This window comes from Malania oleifera, chromosome 7 (assembly GCF_029873635.1).
Source record: "Malania oleifera isolate guangnan ecotype guangnan chromosome 7, ASM2987363v1, whole genome shotgun sequence".
Classification (NCBI taxonomy): Eukaryota; Viridiplantae; Streptophyta; class Magnoliopsida; order Santalales; family Ximeniaceae; genus Malania; species Malania oleifera.
In genome coordinates, this window is record NC_080423.1 from 37,792,796 (window position 1) to 37,809,914 (window position 17,119).

The following is a 17,119-nucleotide window of genomic DNA, read 5'->3' on the forward strand; positions in this document are numbered from 1 at the left end:
GTTAAAATTCTACTCATGCCCATCTGTGTGTGTGTGTCATAAACACACCTGGGCTACCATTTGCAACTTGGAAACATGTGTGCTTCACTATATCACTTAAGTAATTATTTTTTTATTAAAAAAATTTTTATTTGACAACAATATATGAGTATTGCTATCATTGTAGATATCAATTGCAACCAGACCCCTCGAGTGGGAGCCATGGTTGGTAGCTGGGGAGGATCCAGTTTTGCAAATGGGATGCATTTTGCATTTTAAGATTTTGGCCTGGTAAAAGAAAACACAACACAAAACAAAAACGGACAAACAGAAAAACAAAACAAAAAGAATTCATTATACTCTCAACTATCCCAGTATTCATTTTCCCCATCAAAATACAAAGAACTCTCCCTCATCAGATTTCCATTGATCAGAGGAAAATTTTTCTGACCATGTTTAACAAACATGGAAGCCTCTTAACAGGTTAACTTCACTGAAGTAAGCCATTCTTGCGCAGATACCAAATCAGGAAGCACAGGTGCACCGGATTTCCTCCAGTCTTCAGCATCCGCTGTCTTGAATCTATCAAGCAGCAATGCATGCATTCCTACACTCTTAGCCGGCAAATAGTCCTTGCGCATGCTGTCCCCAATGTGCAGAGCTTCTCCCGGTGCAATATTCCCAGCCTTTTCGAGGGCAATCTCATAGATCCTTGGATTTGGTTTCTCCACTCCTTCTAGGCCAGAGAACACACCAAAGTCCCACTCAGATCCCTGAAGCCATACATGAAACCGGTAGAACTTTCAGTGTTTAACAAGTTCAAATGCATTGGCATGTAAACACAGCAACTACATAATTCCACTGCTTAAGATTCAACATTGAGAAACTATGTCTGTGATTAAATTATACCAGAATTAACAAAAACCATTAAGAATAGAATGAAATCTAGTGGAAATTTATCACTTGATTTCTTTATGTTTTCCACTAATGCGCCTACCTTGTTTAGACCCATGGCCGGAAGGATTACATCCTGATACCGATACTCTGCATTACTGACAAGCCCAACCATAACACCCTGTTCACGTACCCATCTCAAGAACCGCTGGGAATCCGGGAAGATAGTATAAGGTGCAGAAGAACCAAAGGTTGCATATATACGCCTGAAAATCTTCTCCAATGTCTCTTCATCATACTCATATCCTGCCTGTCAGAAAAACAAGACTTTATAACAAACAAAATTGAAGCTAAAGAACCAGGCCGAGAATCCTTTAAATTTGTTTTTCTTAGAAAAAAAAAAATGATTTAGCTAGACCATTGCAAGCACTGCACAACTGCATGATATCACAGAGGGTTGCAACTGTTAGCATTCAGAAAACCAAGTGGGGAACTAAAAATTTCTTTCTGCTTTTTCAAAGACATTCCAAGCCACAGCATAACATGCAACTATTGGCAACAAATCATGCTAAAAGATCTAATGGAGAAGTCACAGATCTTACCCTCACAAAGGAATCTCTGACACACGTTTTCCACCAAATAATGTTGGGCATTTTTGCTGCATGCCCAAAACAGGGGTACTTTTTTGCCATCTCAGTGTATGCAAGTTTAAAACCCTGGTGGACACGTTTGTAATCGGGGCATGGTAATCCCACAGATTTGGCTGCCATGCAATAGTAATCACCAAGCTCTCCTTTGTAGGCTATGAGTGTACCCGTGACATCAACGGTGATGCAACGTAGCTTTGACAACATCGACATTGTACCAACACGCAGCAATTGCGATGCAGAGTTTTGAAATTGAACAAATCCCAGAAATTTACTGGGGTGAATAATATATCAATTCAGTATTAAAAAAAAAAAAACACCCAGGTAAGAGCATTCCACAGTGATGATGCTATAAATTGACCAACTCCTTCAATGGATCACCAGTGCCCTGCAATTTATTTCAACAATCAAGTGTATGAACAAGGAAGTTCAAATTGAATCAATAAAGAACATGTGGTGTGAACTAGAATCAATAGTTCTAAAAAGCAATGAAAAATAAAACCACAGAAAAAGAGGAGGATCAACCTTTGAAATTCAGAAAGAGAACAGGAGTGTGGGGACTCAAATTTTTTAATTTTGGATGGCCTGTCTTTGCATTAATTCAGAAATTAACTCCAGAAGTGGCAGAAGGACTTCTTTATAAAACCAAGAATTCCAGATAAATGCCCAATCTCATAAACCGCTGAAAAAGAGGAGGATCAACCTCTGAAATTCAGAAAGAGAACAGAAGTGTGGGGACTCAAATTTTTTAATTTGGATGGCCTGTCTTTGCATTAATTCAGAAATTAACTCTAGAAGTGGCAGAAGGACTTCTTTATAAAACCAAGAATTCCAGATAAATGCCCAATCTCATAAACCGGAAGAGGAAGTATGCTTAGTATCAGTGATACTAGTAGTGTTGGCCTTACAAGGTTTAAAATCTTGTTATCTTGTTTTGATGCTAACAAACAAGTGAAATTTAATGTATTTGTGTGAGTAATGATATTTCAGGGCTTATATATGAGAAACCAAAGGTCAAAGTGTTCAAGACGATCAAATGAAGCTTAAAAGAGTCTAAGCATGGATTTAAAGATGATATATTAAATCCTGAAGAATATGAAGACATGAATGAGTTGTTGAAAGCCAAGGAATACTAAAAGATCCAAAGAAAGGCAAAGTGATAAAGCTCAAAGAATATGAAAGTTTGAAGAAAAGATGGAAGCTTGAAGAAACAAAACATGAAGACTTAGAATGAGAAAAGTTTTAGAAGTTTTCATGTAAGTACTTTAAATGTTTAAAATATCGTTTGCAATATTTTGAAACTCTTAGGTTAACTTCTTGGACCTAACTACCTTTTAAAATATATGTAAAATAATTTTATAAAGTCAAAAATTATTTTAAAAGGGTTAGAATCATTTTTGGAATAAAAAGCACCAAAAAGGGTTTTTCTGTTTGCTGTCAGTTTTTATACAGTCATATTCAGGTGTATTTTTCACTATCAAACATTCATTATTTTAAAAAGTGATGAACATGAAAGTTTTAGGATTTTCTCTTAGCTTTCTTTTGACACCAAGAACACCTAATTTGGAGTTATACATAAAAAGTTATGGCTAAAATACTGAAGCGGGGTCACTGCTGTCAGTCAGCTGAACACTGTTCACGGGAGGGACTTCAGATGACTGAACAAGTGACTTCAGTCGACTGAAGAATAAGTTCAGTTGACTGAAGTATTTTCTGAATAGGCAGAAAGTTGCAGCATTGAGTTCAGTCGACTGAACTTATGACTTCAGTCAACTGAACTCTGTTCAACGGGAAAATTTTTCAAATTCTAATATTTTAAAATATAGCCGTTTGAGCTCCAAACTTTCTATAATATTGGGAAACACTTAAAGGAAATTTTTGCAACATGGAAACAAGTTTGAAAGCCTATAAATATATGGTTTTGCAAATCAAAACACATCCAAGAATTGAAAAATCTGCTTGTAAAGCTGAAAGTATTCTTGTTCTTCAAAAGCTCTCTTGCTCACTCATTGAAAAATTCTTTTGCTGAGAATTCTGAAGTGCCAATCCTTCCTCCTTTGGATTCCTACTATTAATTCTTATCTAAGAAAGATATTGGTGAATTCTACACTTGAGCTTCATTGTATTTCATATTGGTATTTTACATTCAAAGCACATAGTGCTGAAATTGTACTAACTTGCTCTTTGAGAGAGTATACTTGTATGCAGATTATATCTTGTTTCTTATTGTTCTTTGACGTTCCAAGAGTTATTTAGACGTTGGCTAAGCAAGGAAATATTGCTTAGAGAGGCGGGCGCTAGCCTATGTAAGGAGTGACCAAACGAGAGAATATCGTTTGGAGAAGGCGGGCTCTAACCTTAATCAAGGAGTGTTGTAATCGGTATTATTCCACCCGTCAACGGAACTGAACTAGTGAATCCTTTGGTGGTTTGCCAAAGGCGAGGACGTAGGTTGGGTATAAGCCGAACCTCGTAAAAATCTCCGTCTCATTCTCTCTTTCCCTTAATCTTTATTTTCAGCATATTTAAATTGCGTTGATGGTTTAAAATTTGGGAATCATATAAACTACATATATTTGGAAAATCAAACAAACTTAAGGTTTAATTTTGATTTGGGTTGCGGAAACCGAAAGGGAGTACGTTGGTGATACCATATGTTGCGGAAACCTTACGGGAGTACGTTACTTGGTTAACATCCCAAAGATAAATTTACCAAGAGCTTATTTGAGTTCTAAATATTTGGAAAGAGTGATTTGATTTATCTATACAGGGCTTTACATTAGCAAGCATAAATTTTCATTCATAACAGGGTTTGGTTCAAATTTGGCAAATATAAACAAACAGCCATCTTAAATTGTTATATTACCAAAGTGCTGAATACTTTATATCTTGGTTTGGTTGTTTGTTGTTTGACTTATACTTGGAAAATAAATTGATTGTTTGGTTTGAAGATTGCGTTTAATTGATTGGTTGTTTAATTAAGTTGTTGTGTGATTGGTGAAATTACACAAATAAGTTAAAGAATTGGTTAAGTGTTTAAAGAAGTTAAGGATTCTTAAAAGAAGTTAAAAGAAAGTTTTAAAAGCCAATTTACTCCCCCTCTTGGGAAGCTATTCCTAATTTCAAGTAGTATTAAATGCCAGGGAGCAGTGTTTTCCTAATCTCATTTTCTTATCAACTGGTTCCACATTCCTCCAAAGATACATTCCAACTCTATAACTTTTTAACAATCTCTATTAGCCTATTCATTATAGTCAAACTGAGCAGCATATACTTAAAGAAAGGAATGCACCATGATAATCAAATTTCAATTCAGGATATCTTTAACCAAATCTTACCCTGCTAGTTTCTTCTAGAGTTGTAGGATCTAATGATCACAAAATGGTGTTAAACCACAGTTTCAAGATGTCCAGCTAGATTCCAAATGTTTGGCTACTAGATAATCAGGTTGAAAAATGTTTCCCCTCTTTTTCTCAATTCATCTAAATAAAATAGTCGCTTTGTAGATTCCCAACATTTAGGGTTTGTAACTAAGTAGGAAAAAAAAAAAAAAAAAAGGCAGCCTGGTGTACGAAACTCTCGGGTATGTGGGGTCCAAGGAAGGGGCAGACCACGATGGGTTTATAGGACACAACCTTACATTGCATTTTAGTTGTAGAAAATAATTTTCATTTTCTAGTTTAGTTTTCCAAAGAATTATAATAAATACTAACTTATTTTTCAGTTTCCAGGATTTGTAATAAGAAAAAGGTAGAAAATCAAGGGGCAGTGGTGAAAAACGTTTTTATTTTTCAAAAATGAAAAATAAGCTGACTTTTCTGTAATACTTCGGAAAACTAGAAAACGGAAAATAAAAAACTGTGTTCCACAACTAAAGAGACCCTTAGCTTCTACCTTATTATCTTCCATTTTCATCTTTCCAAAAATTACAAAATGCTACCTTGTTTTCAACATTTATATATTATAAAAAAAAAAAACTACTTAGAAAACAACAAAATGATATTTCCCAATTTTTCAATATAAATTTTGTAAACCTAGAAAATAAAGTGGCATTTTGCAAACCTTGAAAAATAAATAAATAATGGGCCAAACCTGTTTTTTTTTTTTTTTGGTGGTGTACCAGAATGAATTCACAAAACAAAGAAGTATTTTTTAATTATTTTAAAAACTATGACTAAAAAAATGAAAATTGCTTTTTGCAACTAAACAAACCCTAAGGCCTTCTCTACCCCTGCCCCCCCCCCCCACCCCCCGGCGTCCCCCAAAGAAAAATAAAAAATATGAATAGTAACACACACAGATGGAGTATTTGAAAGTTTCAAATTTTTAAGTACTCGCATACTCTTAAGGTTAATTCTCAGGCAGCTTTGACACCTACAAAAATGAGGGATGGCAGTCCAGTGAACCATAGGAACAGTATCTCTTTTAGACACTACAATTGCTTTTAGTAAGGCATAACCTTTGTATACAATTCCCATCTCCCTACCACTGCAAAAGGCTCTTCATTAATAAATTTTTCAGTCAATGCAAGGACTTTTAAGTAGCAAATCCCCAAAATTGTACAGTTGGTCTGAACAAGTGAGTCTTAGAGGACTATGAAGAAGTTTACTAGAATGAATTATTTTTTGTTTTTTGATGGTGAACTGGAATGAATTCACAGAATAAGGAAAATTTCCAGTCAAAAGCTTCAAATAAAACTTAGTAGCATAGCCAGTTGAAAAGGCATATCTTTGTAAGGAGTTTGCCAAAAATAGCATAAATATGCTAGGATCTACTCCCATGCCGTTAAAGTTATTAAATTATTAAACCAACAAAAATGTTACAAAAATGGATGAAAATGCAAGCAGCCTCAAAACATATAAGGGTAGAAGAAGAGAAAATACAATTCTCTGCAAGTAGGTAATCTTAGATTCTCTACTAGTAGTCCATCCAAAGACTCCAAACAAAAAAATAATTACACTACTTAATAGTTCTAAATAAACCCATTTTTCATTGGCATAAGAAGTTGTGAAATAACAAAGAATAGATAACAGCATTATTTTCCCCAAAATGTGTAGAAATAAGATGGAGAAATTAGCTGTAGAATAGAAAATGCTTCAAGGCACATTATAATGTCATTTTCCTTAAAACGTTATTTACCCCCACTAGATCGGTGTGTATTGAGTCAGCAAAAACAATTCCAGGATACAATGAAGCCCAGAATATTATTTTGATATCAATTTGCATTATACACAAACAAAAACTGATCACAAACACCCTTAGAAGAATCTGAAATAAATTTCTGGTATTCTATTTTTACAGAAAACAAAACCCAGATTTGAAGAAGATACAAGTTGTGGAAATTTTATGTGAGAAAGAGAATGAGAGAACAATGAAATTTCTATATATTTCGTGGAATTAATTCTGTCTTTAAATAGATAGAATTATGCCTTTTCCCAAAAGTTACAAAGGTCTGAATAGTTACACTTGTTCAAAGCGTTACATGCGTTGACCTGGTCGCACCTCCATAATTTCCTAGTCGCGCCCTGGTCGACACATTCTAGAAGATTTCTGTGTACAACTTATAGCACAGTCGACCGGGTCGCACTTCCAAGATTTCTTGGTCGCGTCCTAGTCGAACCATTCTGTGAACCTGCTATTATTTAGTACTCTGGAATAGTTCGACCTAGTCGCCCTTTGTGTCTCCTTGGTCGCACCACATAATCTTATAAAAAGTGCTAAGTACTTGTGCGTCATCTAAATGTGCCACTAGCGCCCTACAGCCCAAGCGACGCACGCGTGCATGTGCGGATGGTGCAAAGCTCCGTCGTAGGGTACACACTAACACTATCTCTTAACCAATTTTAAGAGAATATTTTACCTTATCATTTATTAATGACTTTTTCTTTTTCACTTTTTCCAATGTGAGACAAGCCCACATAGCATATATTTTAGAAAATATTTCAACAAAATGTAGCAAGGAAACAAACGTATTTTAAAAAATAATAATAACAAAACATCAAATTCTAACAACAATATTTTCTTTACTGTTGGAGGAGCGAAGAAACAGATCATCTGCACTTTCAATAGGTACAGTATTGTGCTGGAGCCAGGAGATGCGTGAGCTACAAGCTGGAGACGCATCTGCAAGCTGTAATCCGCGGCCATTTAATTTAGACGAATGTAATTCCTCAAATTTAATTTATTGTAATTTATTATGATTGATTACCAGTTATCTATAAATAGAGGAGCTATTGAGAGATAGTATGTACAGAGAAAAACAGAGAGGAGGAAGAGAGTGTGAGGAAGAGAGAAGAGAGGCCTGAGAGATTGTATTTTCTTTACCGGCGGTTTAAGTGAATTGTGGTGTGCTCCGTGGACGTAGGTCGATCTTGACCGAACCATGTAAATTTCTGGTGTCTCAATTTTTCTGATTGCTCACAGGGTCCTAACAAGTGGTATCAGAGCCGACAGTTCATAACTCTGGGTGAGCGACATCGTAAAAGTCGAGACGGGAAGCTAATTCTCCTAACGTGCTAACAGTTAGAAGACCAAGTGTGGGGCCGAGGCCAATAAGGATCATCTAGACTGGGGATGGATCCGAATAGGGTCAAGATATGAGAGGTAGGATTAGTTCGGAGGCACGTGGAATACAAGAACTAGTGCAAAAGTCTAAAGAAAGAATATGAGACAAAGTCAAAGACAGAATCAAATGTTGCTTCAGAAAATGATGATATGTTGATCTGCTCTTTGGAGAGTAAAAAAGAGTCTTGGGTGTTAAGACTCTGAAACTTCATTCCATGCCACTTGCAGCAGAGATTGCCTAGAGGAGTATACATCAGGTAATTTCGGTAAAGTATATCTTGGCAATGATCAACCTTGCGACATTGCCGGCAAGGGGACAGTGAAGATCAATATGAATGGGTCAGTGTGGAAGCTGGGAGATGTCAGATATATTCCAGACCTGAGGAAGAACTTGATCTCAGTTGGTCAATTGGCAAATGAAGGACATAACACAACTTTCATTGGTGATGAATGGAAGATTTCGAAGGGTGCACTGACGATTACACGAGGTAAGAAAAGTGGGGCTCTTTATGTAACTCCTAATGCATGCATGTCTATTGTAGTTGCTACAGGAAATGATGATAGTAACATATGACATCAACGACTCAGACACATGAGTGAAAAGAGACTCAGGATGATGCACTCAAAGGGTAAGTTGAGTGATTTACAGTCGGTGAAGATTGACACATGTAAGGATTGCATATTTGGGAAACAGAAGAGGGTCAGTTTCCAAACGAACATTAGTACCCCAAAGAAGGAGAGACTTGAGCTAGTTCATTCATATGTATGGGGACCAACAACCATTTCATCCACAGGTGGGAAGCATTACTTCGTAACATTTATTGACGATCATTCACGGAAGGTATGGGTTTACTTCCTAAAATATAAATCTGACATTTTTTATGCTTTTAAAATTTGGAAAGCAATGATAGAAAATGAAACTGGTTTGAAAATCAAGAAGCGAAGAACAGATAACGGTGGTGAGTATGTTGACACCGAGTTCAAGAAATTCTGTTATAAGCATGGTATCAGAATGGAAGAAACTGTGTCAGGTACGCCTCAACACAACGGTGTAGCCAAGCAGATGAACAAAACGTTGACAGAAAAAGCCAGAAGCATGCGTATGCAGTCAGGCTTGCCAAAGATGTTTTGGGCAGAAGTAGTCAACACAACAGCTTATTTGATTAACAGGAGTCCATCAATACCATTAGACTATAGTCTACCAAAAGAAGTACGGAGCAATAAAGAGGTAAGACTTTCACATTTGAGAGTTTTTAGTTGTATTGCATATGTACATATCAATGATCATGTCAAGAATAAGCTAAATCCAAAATCCCGAAAATGCACCTTCATCGGTTATGGTGGAGATGAATATGGGTATCGCATTTGGGATGATGAAAACAAAAAGGTGATCAGAAGCAGAGATGTAATTTTTGATAAAAAGGTGATGTACAAAGATAGACACACAACAGAATCTACAGAGTCTAAAACAACCTTTGTAGATGTGGATGATGTTCTAGGTGTAAGGATACGTCAGCGGAACACTGAGAATCCTCAACAAAATACTGAAAATCCTCAAGTAGAGGAACCTATGGAGCAGATTGTTGCACCACCACCTCCTACTCCAGCACTAGAGCTTAGGAGATCTTCTCAACAGCATGTACCAAATAGGAGGTATGTGAATCATTTACTTCTTATAGATGGAGGAGAACCTGAATGCTATGTTAAAACATGTCAGGCAGGAGATTCGAGCAGGTAGGAGCTTGCAATGAAAGACGAGATGAAGTCCCTTAACTCCAACAAAACATGGGAAATAACTAAGTTGCCCAATGGTAAGAAGGTTCTTCACAACAAATGGGCGTACAGGATCAAAGAAGAGCATGATGGATCAAAGAGGTATAAATCCCAATTAGTAGTCAAAAGTTTCAAACAAAAAGAAGAAATTGACTACACTGATATTTTTGCACCGATTGTGAAGCTGACAACCATCAGATTTGTCTTCAGTATTGTTGTCTCAGAGGGCTTACATCTTGAGCAATTGGACGTGAAGACGGCATTTCTTCACGATGATCTTGATGAGGAAATTTATATGCAATAGCCAGAAGGTTTCTCAGTTAAAGGCAAAGAGAATCTTGTATGCAAATTGAAGAAGAGTTTGTATGATCTCAAACAAGCTCCTAGGCAGTGGCACAAGAAATCTGACAGCTGTATACAAAGGAACAATTTTCAAAAGTGCAATGCCGACCACTGTTGCTACTTCAGAAGGGTATTATACTAGCTATATTATCCTACTGTTATATGTTAATGATATGCTAGTCGCAAGATCAAATATAGAAGCAATCAGAAAATTGAAAGAGCAATTGTCAGAGGAATTTGATATGAAAGACTTGGGTCCTGCAAAGCAAATTCTTGAGATGCGGATCTCTAGAGATAAGCAACAAGAAACGTTGCGGTTATCTTAGTCAAAGTACATCATCCGTGTTTTACAAAAGTTTAACATGAGCAGCGTCAAAATTGTAAATACACCATTAGCAGTCTCCCCAGATAGATGAAGAAAAAGACTTCATGGCTAAGGTACCATACGCCTCGGCCGTTGGAAGTCTCTTGTATGCTATGGTTGGTACCAGACTAGATATTGGCCAAGCAGTGGGAGCTGTCAGCAGGTATATGTCAAATCCAGGGAAGACATACTGGAAAATAGTGAAGTGGATTTTGAGATATCTACGTGGCACTATTGATAAGTGCCTATGTTTCAGCAAAAGTGATTTGAAAATCCAAGGGTTTGTAGATGCTAATTTTGCAAGTGAAATTGAATATCACAGAAGCACCATCGGGTATATATTCACTGTTGGCACAACAACTGTTAGTTGAATGTCATAGATACAAAAAATTGTTGTTCTATCTACTACAGAAGCTGAGTATATAGCAATGATAGAAGTCAGTAAAGAGATGATTTGACCTCAGAGTTTGTTAACGAAGCTTGGATTAAAGCAGGAGAGGAATGTTTTGTACAATGACAGTCAGAGTGCGATACATCTGGCAAAGAACTACGCATTTCATCCCAAAACTAAACATATTGGATTGCATTATCCCTTCGTTAGATCTCTCATAGAGGACAGCATGTTGATACTTGAAAATATCCAAGGTAGCAGAAATCCGACAGATATGTTAACTAAGGTGGTGACTACAGAGAAGCTGAAGTTGTGTTCAACTTCAGTTCGTCTTCATGCCTAAAGACATATTTTGAGTACATCATTTATTCATATACTGTGGTTGAGGAGGCGTCTCCGTTTTCAAGTGGGAGATTGTTGTGCTGGAACCAGGAGACGCGTGAGCAGAGCTGGAGACGTGTGAGCTGCAAGCTAGAGACACGTCTGCAAGCTGTAATCTGCGACCATTTAATTTAGATGAATGTAATTCCTCAAATTTGATTTATTGTAATTTATTGTGATTGATTACCAGCTACCTATAAATAAAGGAGCTGTTGAGAGATAGTATGTACAGAGAAAAATAGAGAGGAGGAAGAGAGTGTGAGGAAGAGAGAAGAGAGGCTTGAGAGATTGTATTTTCTTTCCCAACGGTTTAAGTGAATTGTGGTGTGCTCCGTTGACGTAAGTCAATTTTGGCCAAACCACGTAAATTTTTGGTGTCTCAATTTTTCTGGTTGCTCACAAGGTCCTAACAAATGGTATCAGAACCAACGGTTCGTAACTCTAGGTGAGCGACTTTGTAAAAGTCGAGACGGGAAGCTAATTCTCCTGACGTGCTAATAGTTGGAGGATCAAGTGTGTGGCCGAAACCAATAAAGATCATCTAGGCTGGGGATGGATCCAAATAGGGTCAAGATGTGAGAGGTAAGATTGGTTCGGAGGCACGTGGAATACAATCTGAGGCACGTAAGGCGCCAGTGGTAAGGCCTACTTGAGCAACTGTTAGGGAATTGAGCTTGCTTCCATAAGGGAAACGGTTTTCATTCAAGGGGGAGTAGTTGGAACTCACAAGTGAGGGGGAGATTGTTGAGAATTCCACTTGTAGTTTGTCCCACGTTAGAAAATTAGAGTGGATGATGGGTGCTTATATACATGGTTGGACCCACGACCCAATAGGCTTAACCTTTTGGGTCAAGTTGGTATTCACCCATGTGTATGAAGTCCACCCATAAGCTCCTTCGGTCTTAACATACAGGTGACAAATTACAAAAACGAAGCCCATTTTTATATTGACTTATTCACCTGCTTATGCTTAAAAATTTTGCTCCATTTGTCTTTGAACTGAGGTTGGTAATAGTGTATTGAGTATGCCCTCGCTTACATTTGCAGAACTAATGGCTCCACGAGATGCTTATTTCTATTAGATATATTTGCTACAAAGACTATCAAAGAAATTCAAGAACACTACTAATCTAACATGTACAGTAAACCTGAGTTTTGGGAATGGAAGTACCCACATTACATCATAAACATTCTTCACGCAGGGAACCACAGAAAATTAAAAGTACAACTAAATAAAAATAAAATAAAAGAACATAATTAAAATAAAAATAAGAAGAACTGAATAAAACATAATCAATACTATTTCAACAAAAAACAAAAATAAAAAATATTTCAAAAAAAAAAACAAACAAACACAAAAACAAAATCAATCAACAATGAAAATACTCATGAAATGCCAAATCTACTTCAATAAAAAAGCAAAAGTATCACTTTTTTTTAAAAAAAACTTTACAGATGCTCAAAACAGCAATCAACTATAAAAGTTTGATCAATTATTCAACAAGTAGCAGCTTCCTAACCAACTTAGACCCATCCATTCACCTTCTTTGGTTTAGCAGGAATTGCGCATATAATTTTTTTTTTTTTTTAAAAAACGAATGAGAAATATAATGATCATTTGAAAAGAAAATAGTAACCCACAAACTAATCTGTAGCATACACAAAATCTATCAAACAAAAATATGGTGGGAAATTGAGGATATGTTATCACATTCTCGCTTAATTTAGCTCAAATCACTGAATTTCATAAGGAAAAAAAAAAACAAACAAACACAAAAACAAAATCAATCGACAGTGAAAATACTCATGAAATGCCTAACCTACTTCAATAAAGAAGTAAAAAGTATCATTTTTTTTTACTTTACAGATGCTCAAATCAGCAATCAACTGTAAAAATCTGATCAATTATTCAACAAGCAGCAGCTTCCTAACCAATTTAGACCCATCCATGCACCTTTTCTGGTTTAGCAGGACTTGCGTGTAGTTTCTTTTTAAAAAAAGTGAATGAGAAATATAATGTTCATATGAAAAGGAAATAGCAACCCACAAGGTAATCTGTAGCTGATACAAAATCTATCAAACAAAATATGATGAGAAATAGAGACTATGTTATCACATTCTCGCTGAATTTTGCTCAAATCACAGGATTTTAGGAGGGGGGGAAAAAACAAGTACCCATTGACGAAAAAGGGATTTAAGGCATGCCCAGGAGCAGAAATCGACGGGAACCTCAGTTGCTCCGGCTAAATCGCCGTTTGTTGTGGTTAGCTTCAGCTGCTGCCCGCACATTGGATTTGCAACGAAAGTCGCCTTAATATAATAACTTCGAGAGAGAGAAACCATTTTTTAATCTTCTGTCCCTCGCAAGTCTTACTAAATATTTGTACCGAATTTGCATTTCAGTCCTTCTATTTTAGTTTATCCGGCTAGTTTCCTCGCTTACTGTTTAAAATCATCTCATCCATGCCCGCCGCTTTGAGATACAATAAATTATTAAAATCCCAAAAATAATGAGATTTATTTGAGATCATGAATTTGAAATTTTACATTTAAATTTATAATTAATTAAAACTTAATATAATTTTATTTAAATTCCCATAGAAATAAATAAATATAAATATAAAATTCAAACCTCAACTTCTGAAATATAAGATTGGTACAAAAAATAGATATTAGGTCTTAAAAAATGAATATTAGGGTGACACTAAATTCTTGAATTCACAAGTCTAATCAATAAGTATAGTAATTTAATTTTGTATTTAGTTCTGAAATTTTGAAATAATTTAGAAATTTAGGACTTTTTTCTTTGACCAAAATTTGAATTAAATTGTTCTCGAAAAACCTGCAGTCCGATCCCTACAAAACATTCAAGTTATATGAAGTGTTGCACAAGTATTTTTTTTTTTCTTATTAAAAGTATTAGAAACAAAGCATAAGTCAAATCATTTTTTCAAAATGTAAAATACAATGTTACATATTAGCACTTTAAAAAAAAATTCTATATTATATTTGATTAGTTAAATATTTACTTTTAGATAAATGAGAAAGTAAAAATTTTATTCAATAATAATATGAAATAGGTAAGTAATCATTACTCTTGAATTTTAATATAAAATGTGCATTCTTATCTTATTTTATATTTGATAAAATAATTTAAATTTTTGTGCAAGTAATTTTCTCAATTATAAATTATGACATTTTTATATAATTTCATCCATTTCTGCATCATGTTCTACAAACTGGTTGTGGACACATCATCTGATGTGTCCATAGCCCTCCAAAGTTACTAATTTTACAAAATTATAGAAAAATTTTATTATTTTTGTAAGAAAAAATAGAGAAGTTATGAATAGATTATTAATTTTATAAATTAAATTATTTTTTTAATTATTTATGTATTCATGTTTTGTAATTTGAAATTAAAACATAAGTTAGATGTTGAATGATTTTAATAAAAAGCTAATCGAAAACTATCATTCTCTTTATTAACAGTAGAAATTAATGATCCGAATATAAAATATAATATACGATAAGCAAATATATGTGAGTAATTGTGAGCAAAACATTACTTAGAAATGAGTAATATAGGGAGGGAGAAAAGCATTACTTTGTTTAATTAATGCACCATGGTACAGGGATGATAATGCGGAGAAACTGGCATGTTTTGAGGCAAAAGTGAAAATGTAGACTGTGTAGGGGTGCGTAAGAAAAGATAGCTGAGAAAGAAGGCCAAGAGAAAACCATGGCCCGGTGCCTGTTTTGTTTTATAAGTATTGGGAATGGTGTCTGGTTTTACTTTAAATTTTTGGTGGGGGAGTGGTGGGTGGAAGGGGAGTGGCACATGCGCAGCACGTGATGGCAGCCTGCACCTTGCCAAAGGGGAGCATTTTTTTTTTTTTTGGATTATGCACCGGATTTTTACGTGTTCGTTTTAGAGTCTACGTGACTAATCCCGCGTCCCTTGAAGCGAACCCTACAACTCCAAAGGGAGATAAATTTCAGAAATCCAGGGATAGAAACTAACCCAAGAGGGTTTGAACACTTAATCTCATGAGAGGCACTCCCGCAACTCGTACTATCACCTAAACCACAACCTGGGGGTAAGGGAAGCATTTTCGTACTACTGAGTTTGGTTTCCACTTTTGTTCTTCCCACCTTTCCACTTGAAAGGTACTCATTCCTAAAATATATTTAAATTATTTATTATATTTTTGTTTTATACAAAAATAAATGTATTGAGTAATTAAAATAAATGTTATGTTTAAACTATTTTTTGCGTAAATTATACCATTTTTAAAAAAATAATAATAATTCTATATTATGGCAATTCAATTTATATAATAAGGTGCTGTGGAATAATAACCCAATCAATTCATGTTAGATAAAAATTAAAAATTAATCGAAATAATGAAAATGCAAAAGAATATAATCTTAAAATAACAAACATAGAAATTATTTAATTATTAAGGTTGTCGCTATGTGACCTGGAGGTCACAAATTCGAGACGTGAAAACAGTCCCTTATAAAAAGATAAAGTACGCTTGCGTACTGTAGATCCATTGTAATATGTCCCTTTCACAGACCTGCATACGCGGGAGCGTTGTGCACCAGACTGTCCTTTTTTTTTTTTTTTTAATTTACCTTTTAGAGTTGCAAAAACAATGTTATCTTGTTCACAACATATGAAAATAGTAAAAATGATTATAGGTACGAATAATTGTTACTTTTTCAAATTTTTACATGAATTTTTTATTTTAATTATATTTTTAAATTCACATGGTAGTTTTATTTACATTTAATTAAAAGAAATTATATAGAATGAATGGTTTAATTCATAAAAAGTCTATTATGACCACATCTCCAACACAGGCCTTCCCATGGCCACTCAAATGGAAAACTCAGGTCTTTCAACCAATGCTTTACCAGAGGATGTCAATGGGGACCGTACAACTTCTCTGATGTGCAAGATCCTCCTAAGAGGCAAGCATAGAGCATATTAGACGCCATGTCATGATCATCAGAGGAACCTATTACAGTTTCGTTAAACTTGAGGTTTGCCTTGCGCCAGCACTGTGACTCGGCAGGTTACAGGTATCCACTGTAAAGAATTCCCTCATAATATCATGGAGGTATTACAAGCTCATAGAAGTAGAAGATAGAAGCCCTTTGAACAAATAGTCTTTAGGGGAAAAGGGAACTTAAAGAGCCATGGGTAGAAACACACAAAAAGGATTTTTTATTTCTAATTCTGCCCTGGCTTACAAACGGGAAGGCAGTCTCTTATATAGAGGTCTGAGACCTTCAAAGCTTACACGCAAAGCAAACATTGAGAGGGACATAAAGTAGACGGAGACATAAAGCTAAAGTAGGTGAAGACTTTTATGGCAACGACTGACTACTAACAAAGACAACCTAACAACTGACACAACAAAGGTGATGGCACATGGGCAGCTGCATTTGTGTGGGAGTGACCCACCACCTTTAATCATGTCAATAACTTTTGACTTATACACAAACTTAATACATACGCAAACATAAGTGGCCCACTATTGTGGACTTTGGTGACAATAATATATAAAGTAAACAATATGTGGGGCTAGATGCGATGAGACGGTGAGAGGTTGAGGTTGATGTAATCCTCATCCGTGATCTCTCCATAGATTGGATGGTAATAAGTTGGCGAATCCCACGGATAATCTTCATCAGTGTCCATAGGATCATGATCAGGGTGGTCCTTGTCAGGTGGCTTAGGAGCTGGAATCTCATCTAGAACAACTTGGACGA

At 35.6% G+C, this 17,119-nt stretch overlaps 1 protein-coding gene across 1 annotated transcript; it reads right to left on the bottom strand.

Moving 5' to 3' along the window:
- Positions 1-313: 313 nt before the first annotated feature.
- LOC131160160 (uncharacterized) lies at positions 314-13,687 on the bottom strand. The gene is made up of 4 exons (XM_058115541.1): positions 13,511-13,687; positions 1,476-1,908; positions 977-1,183; positions 314-752 (listed from the first exon to the last, which is right to left on the bottom strand). Exons 2-4 carry the CDS (start codon positions 1,731-1,733, stop codon positions 456-458), a joined length of 762 nt encoding a protein of 253 aa, XP_057971524.1. The 5' UTR covers positions 1,734-1,908; positions 13,511-13,687; the 3' UTR covers positions 314-455.
- Between the last annotated feature and the right edge of the window lie 3,432 nt (positions 13,688-17,119).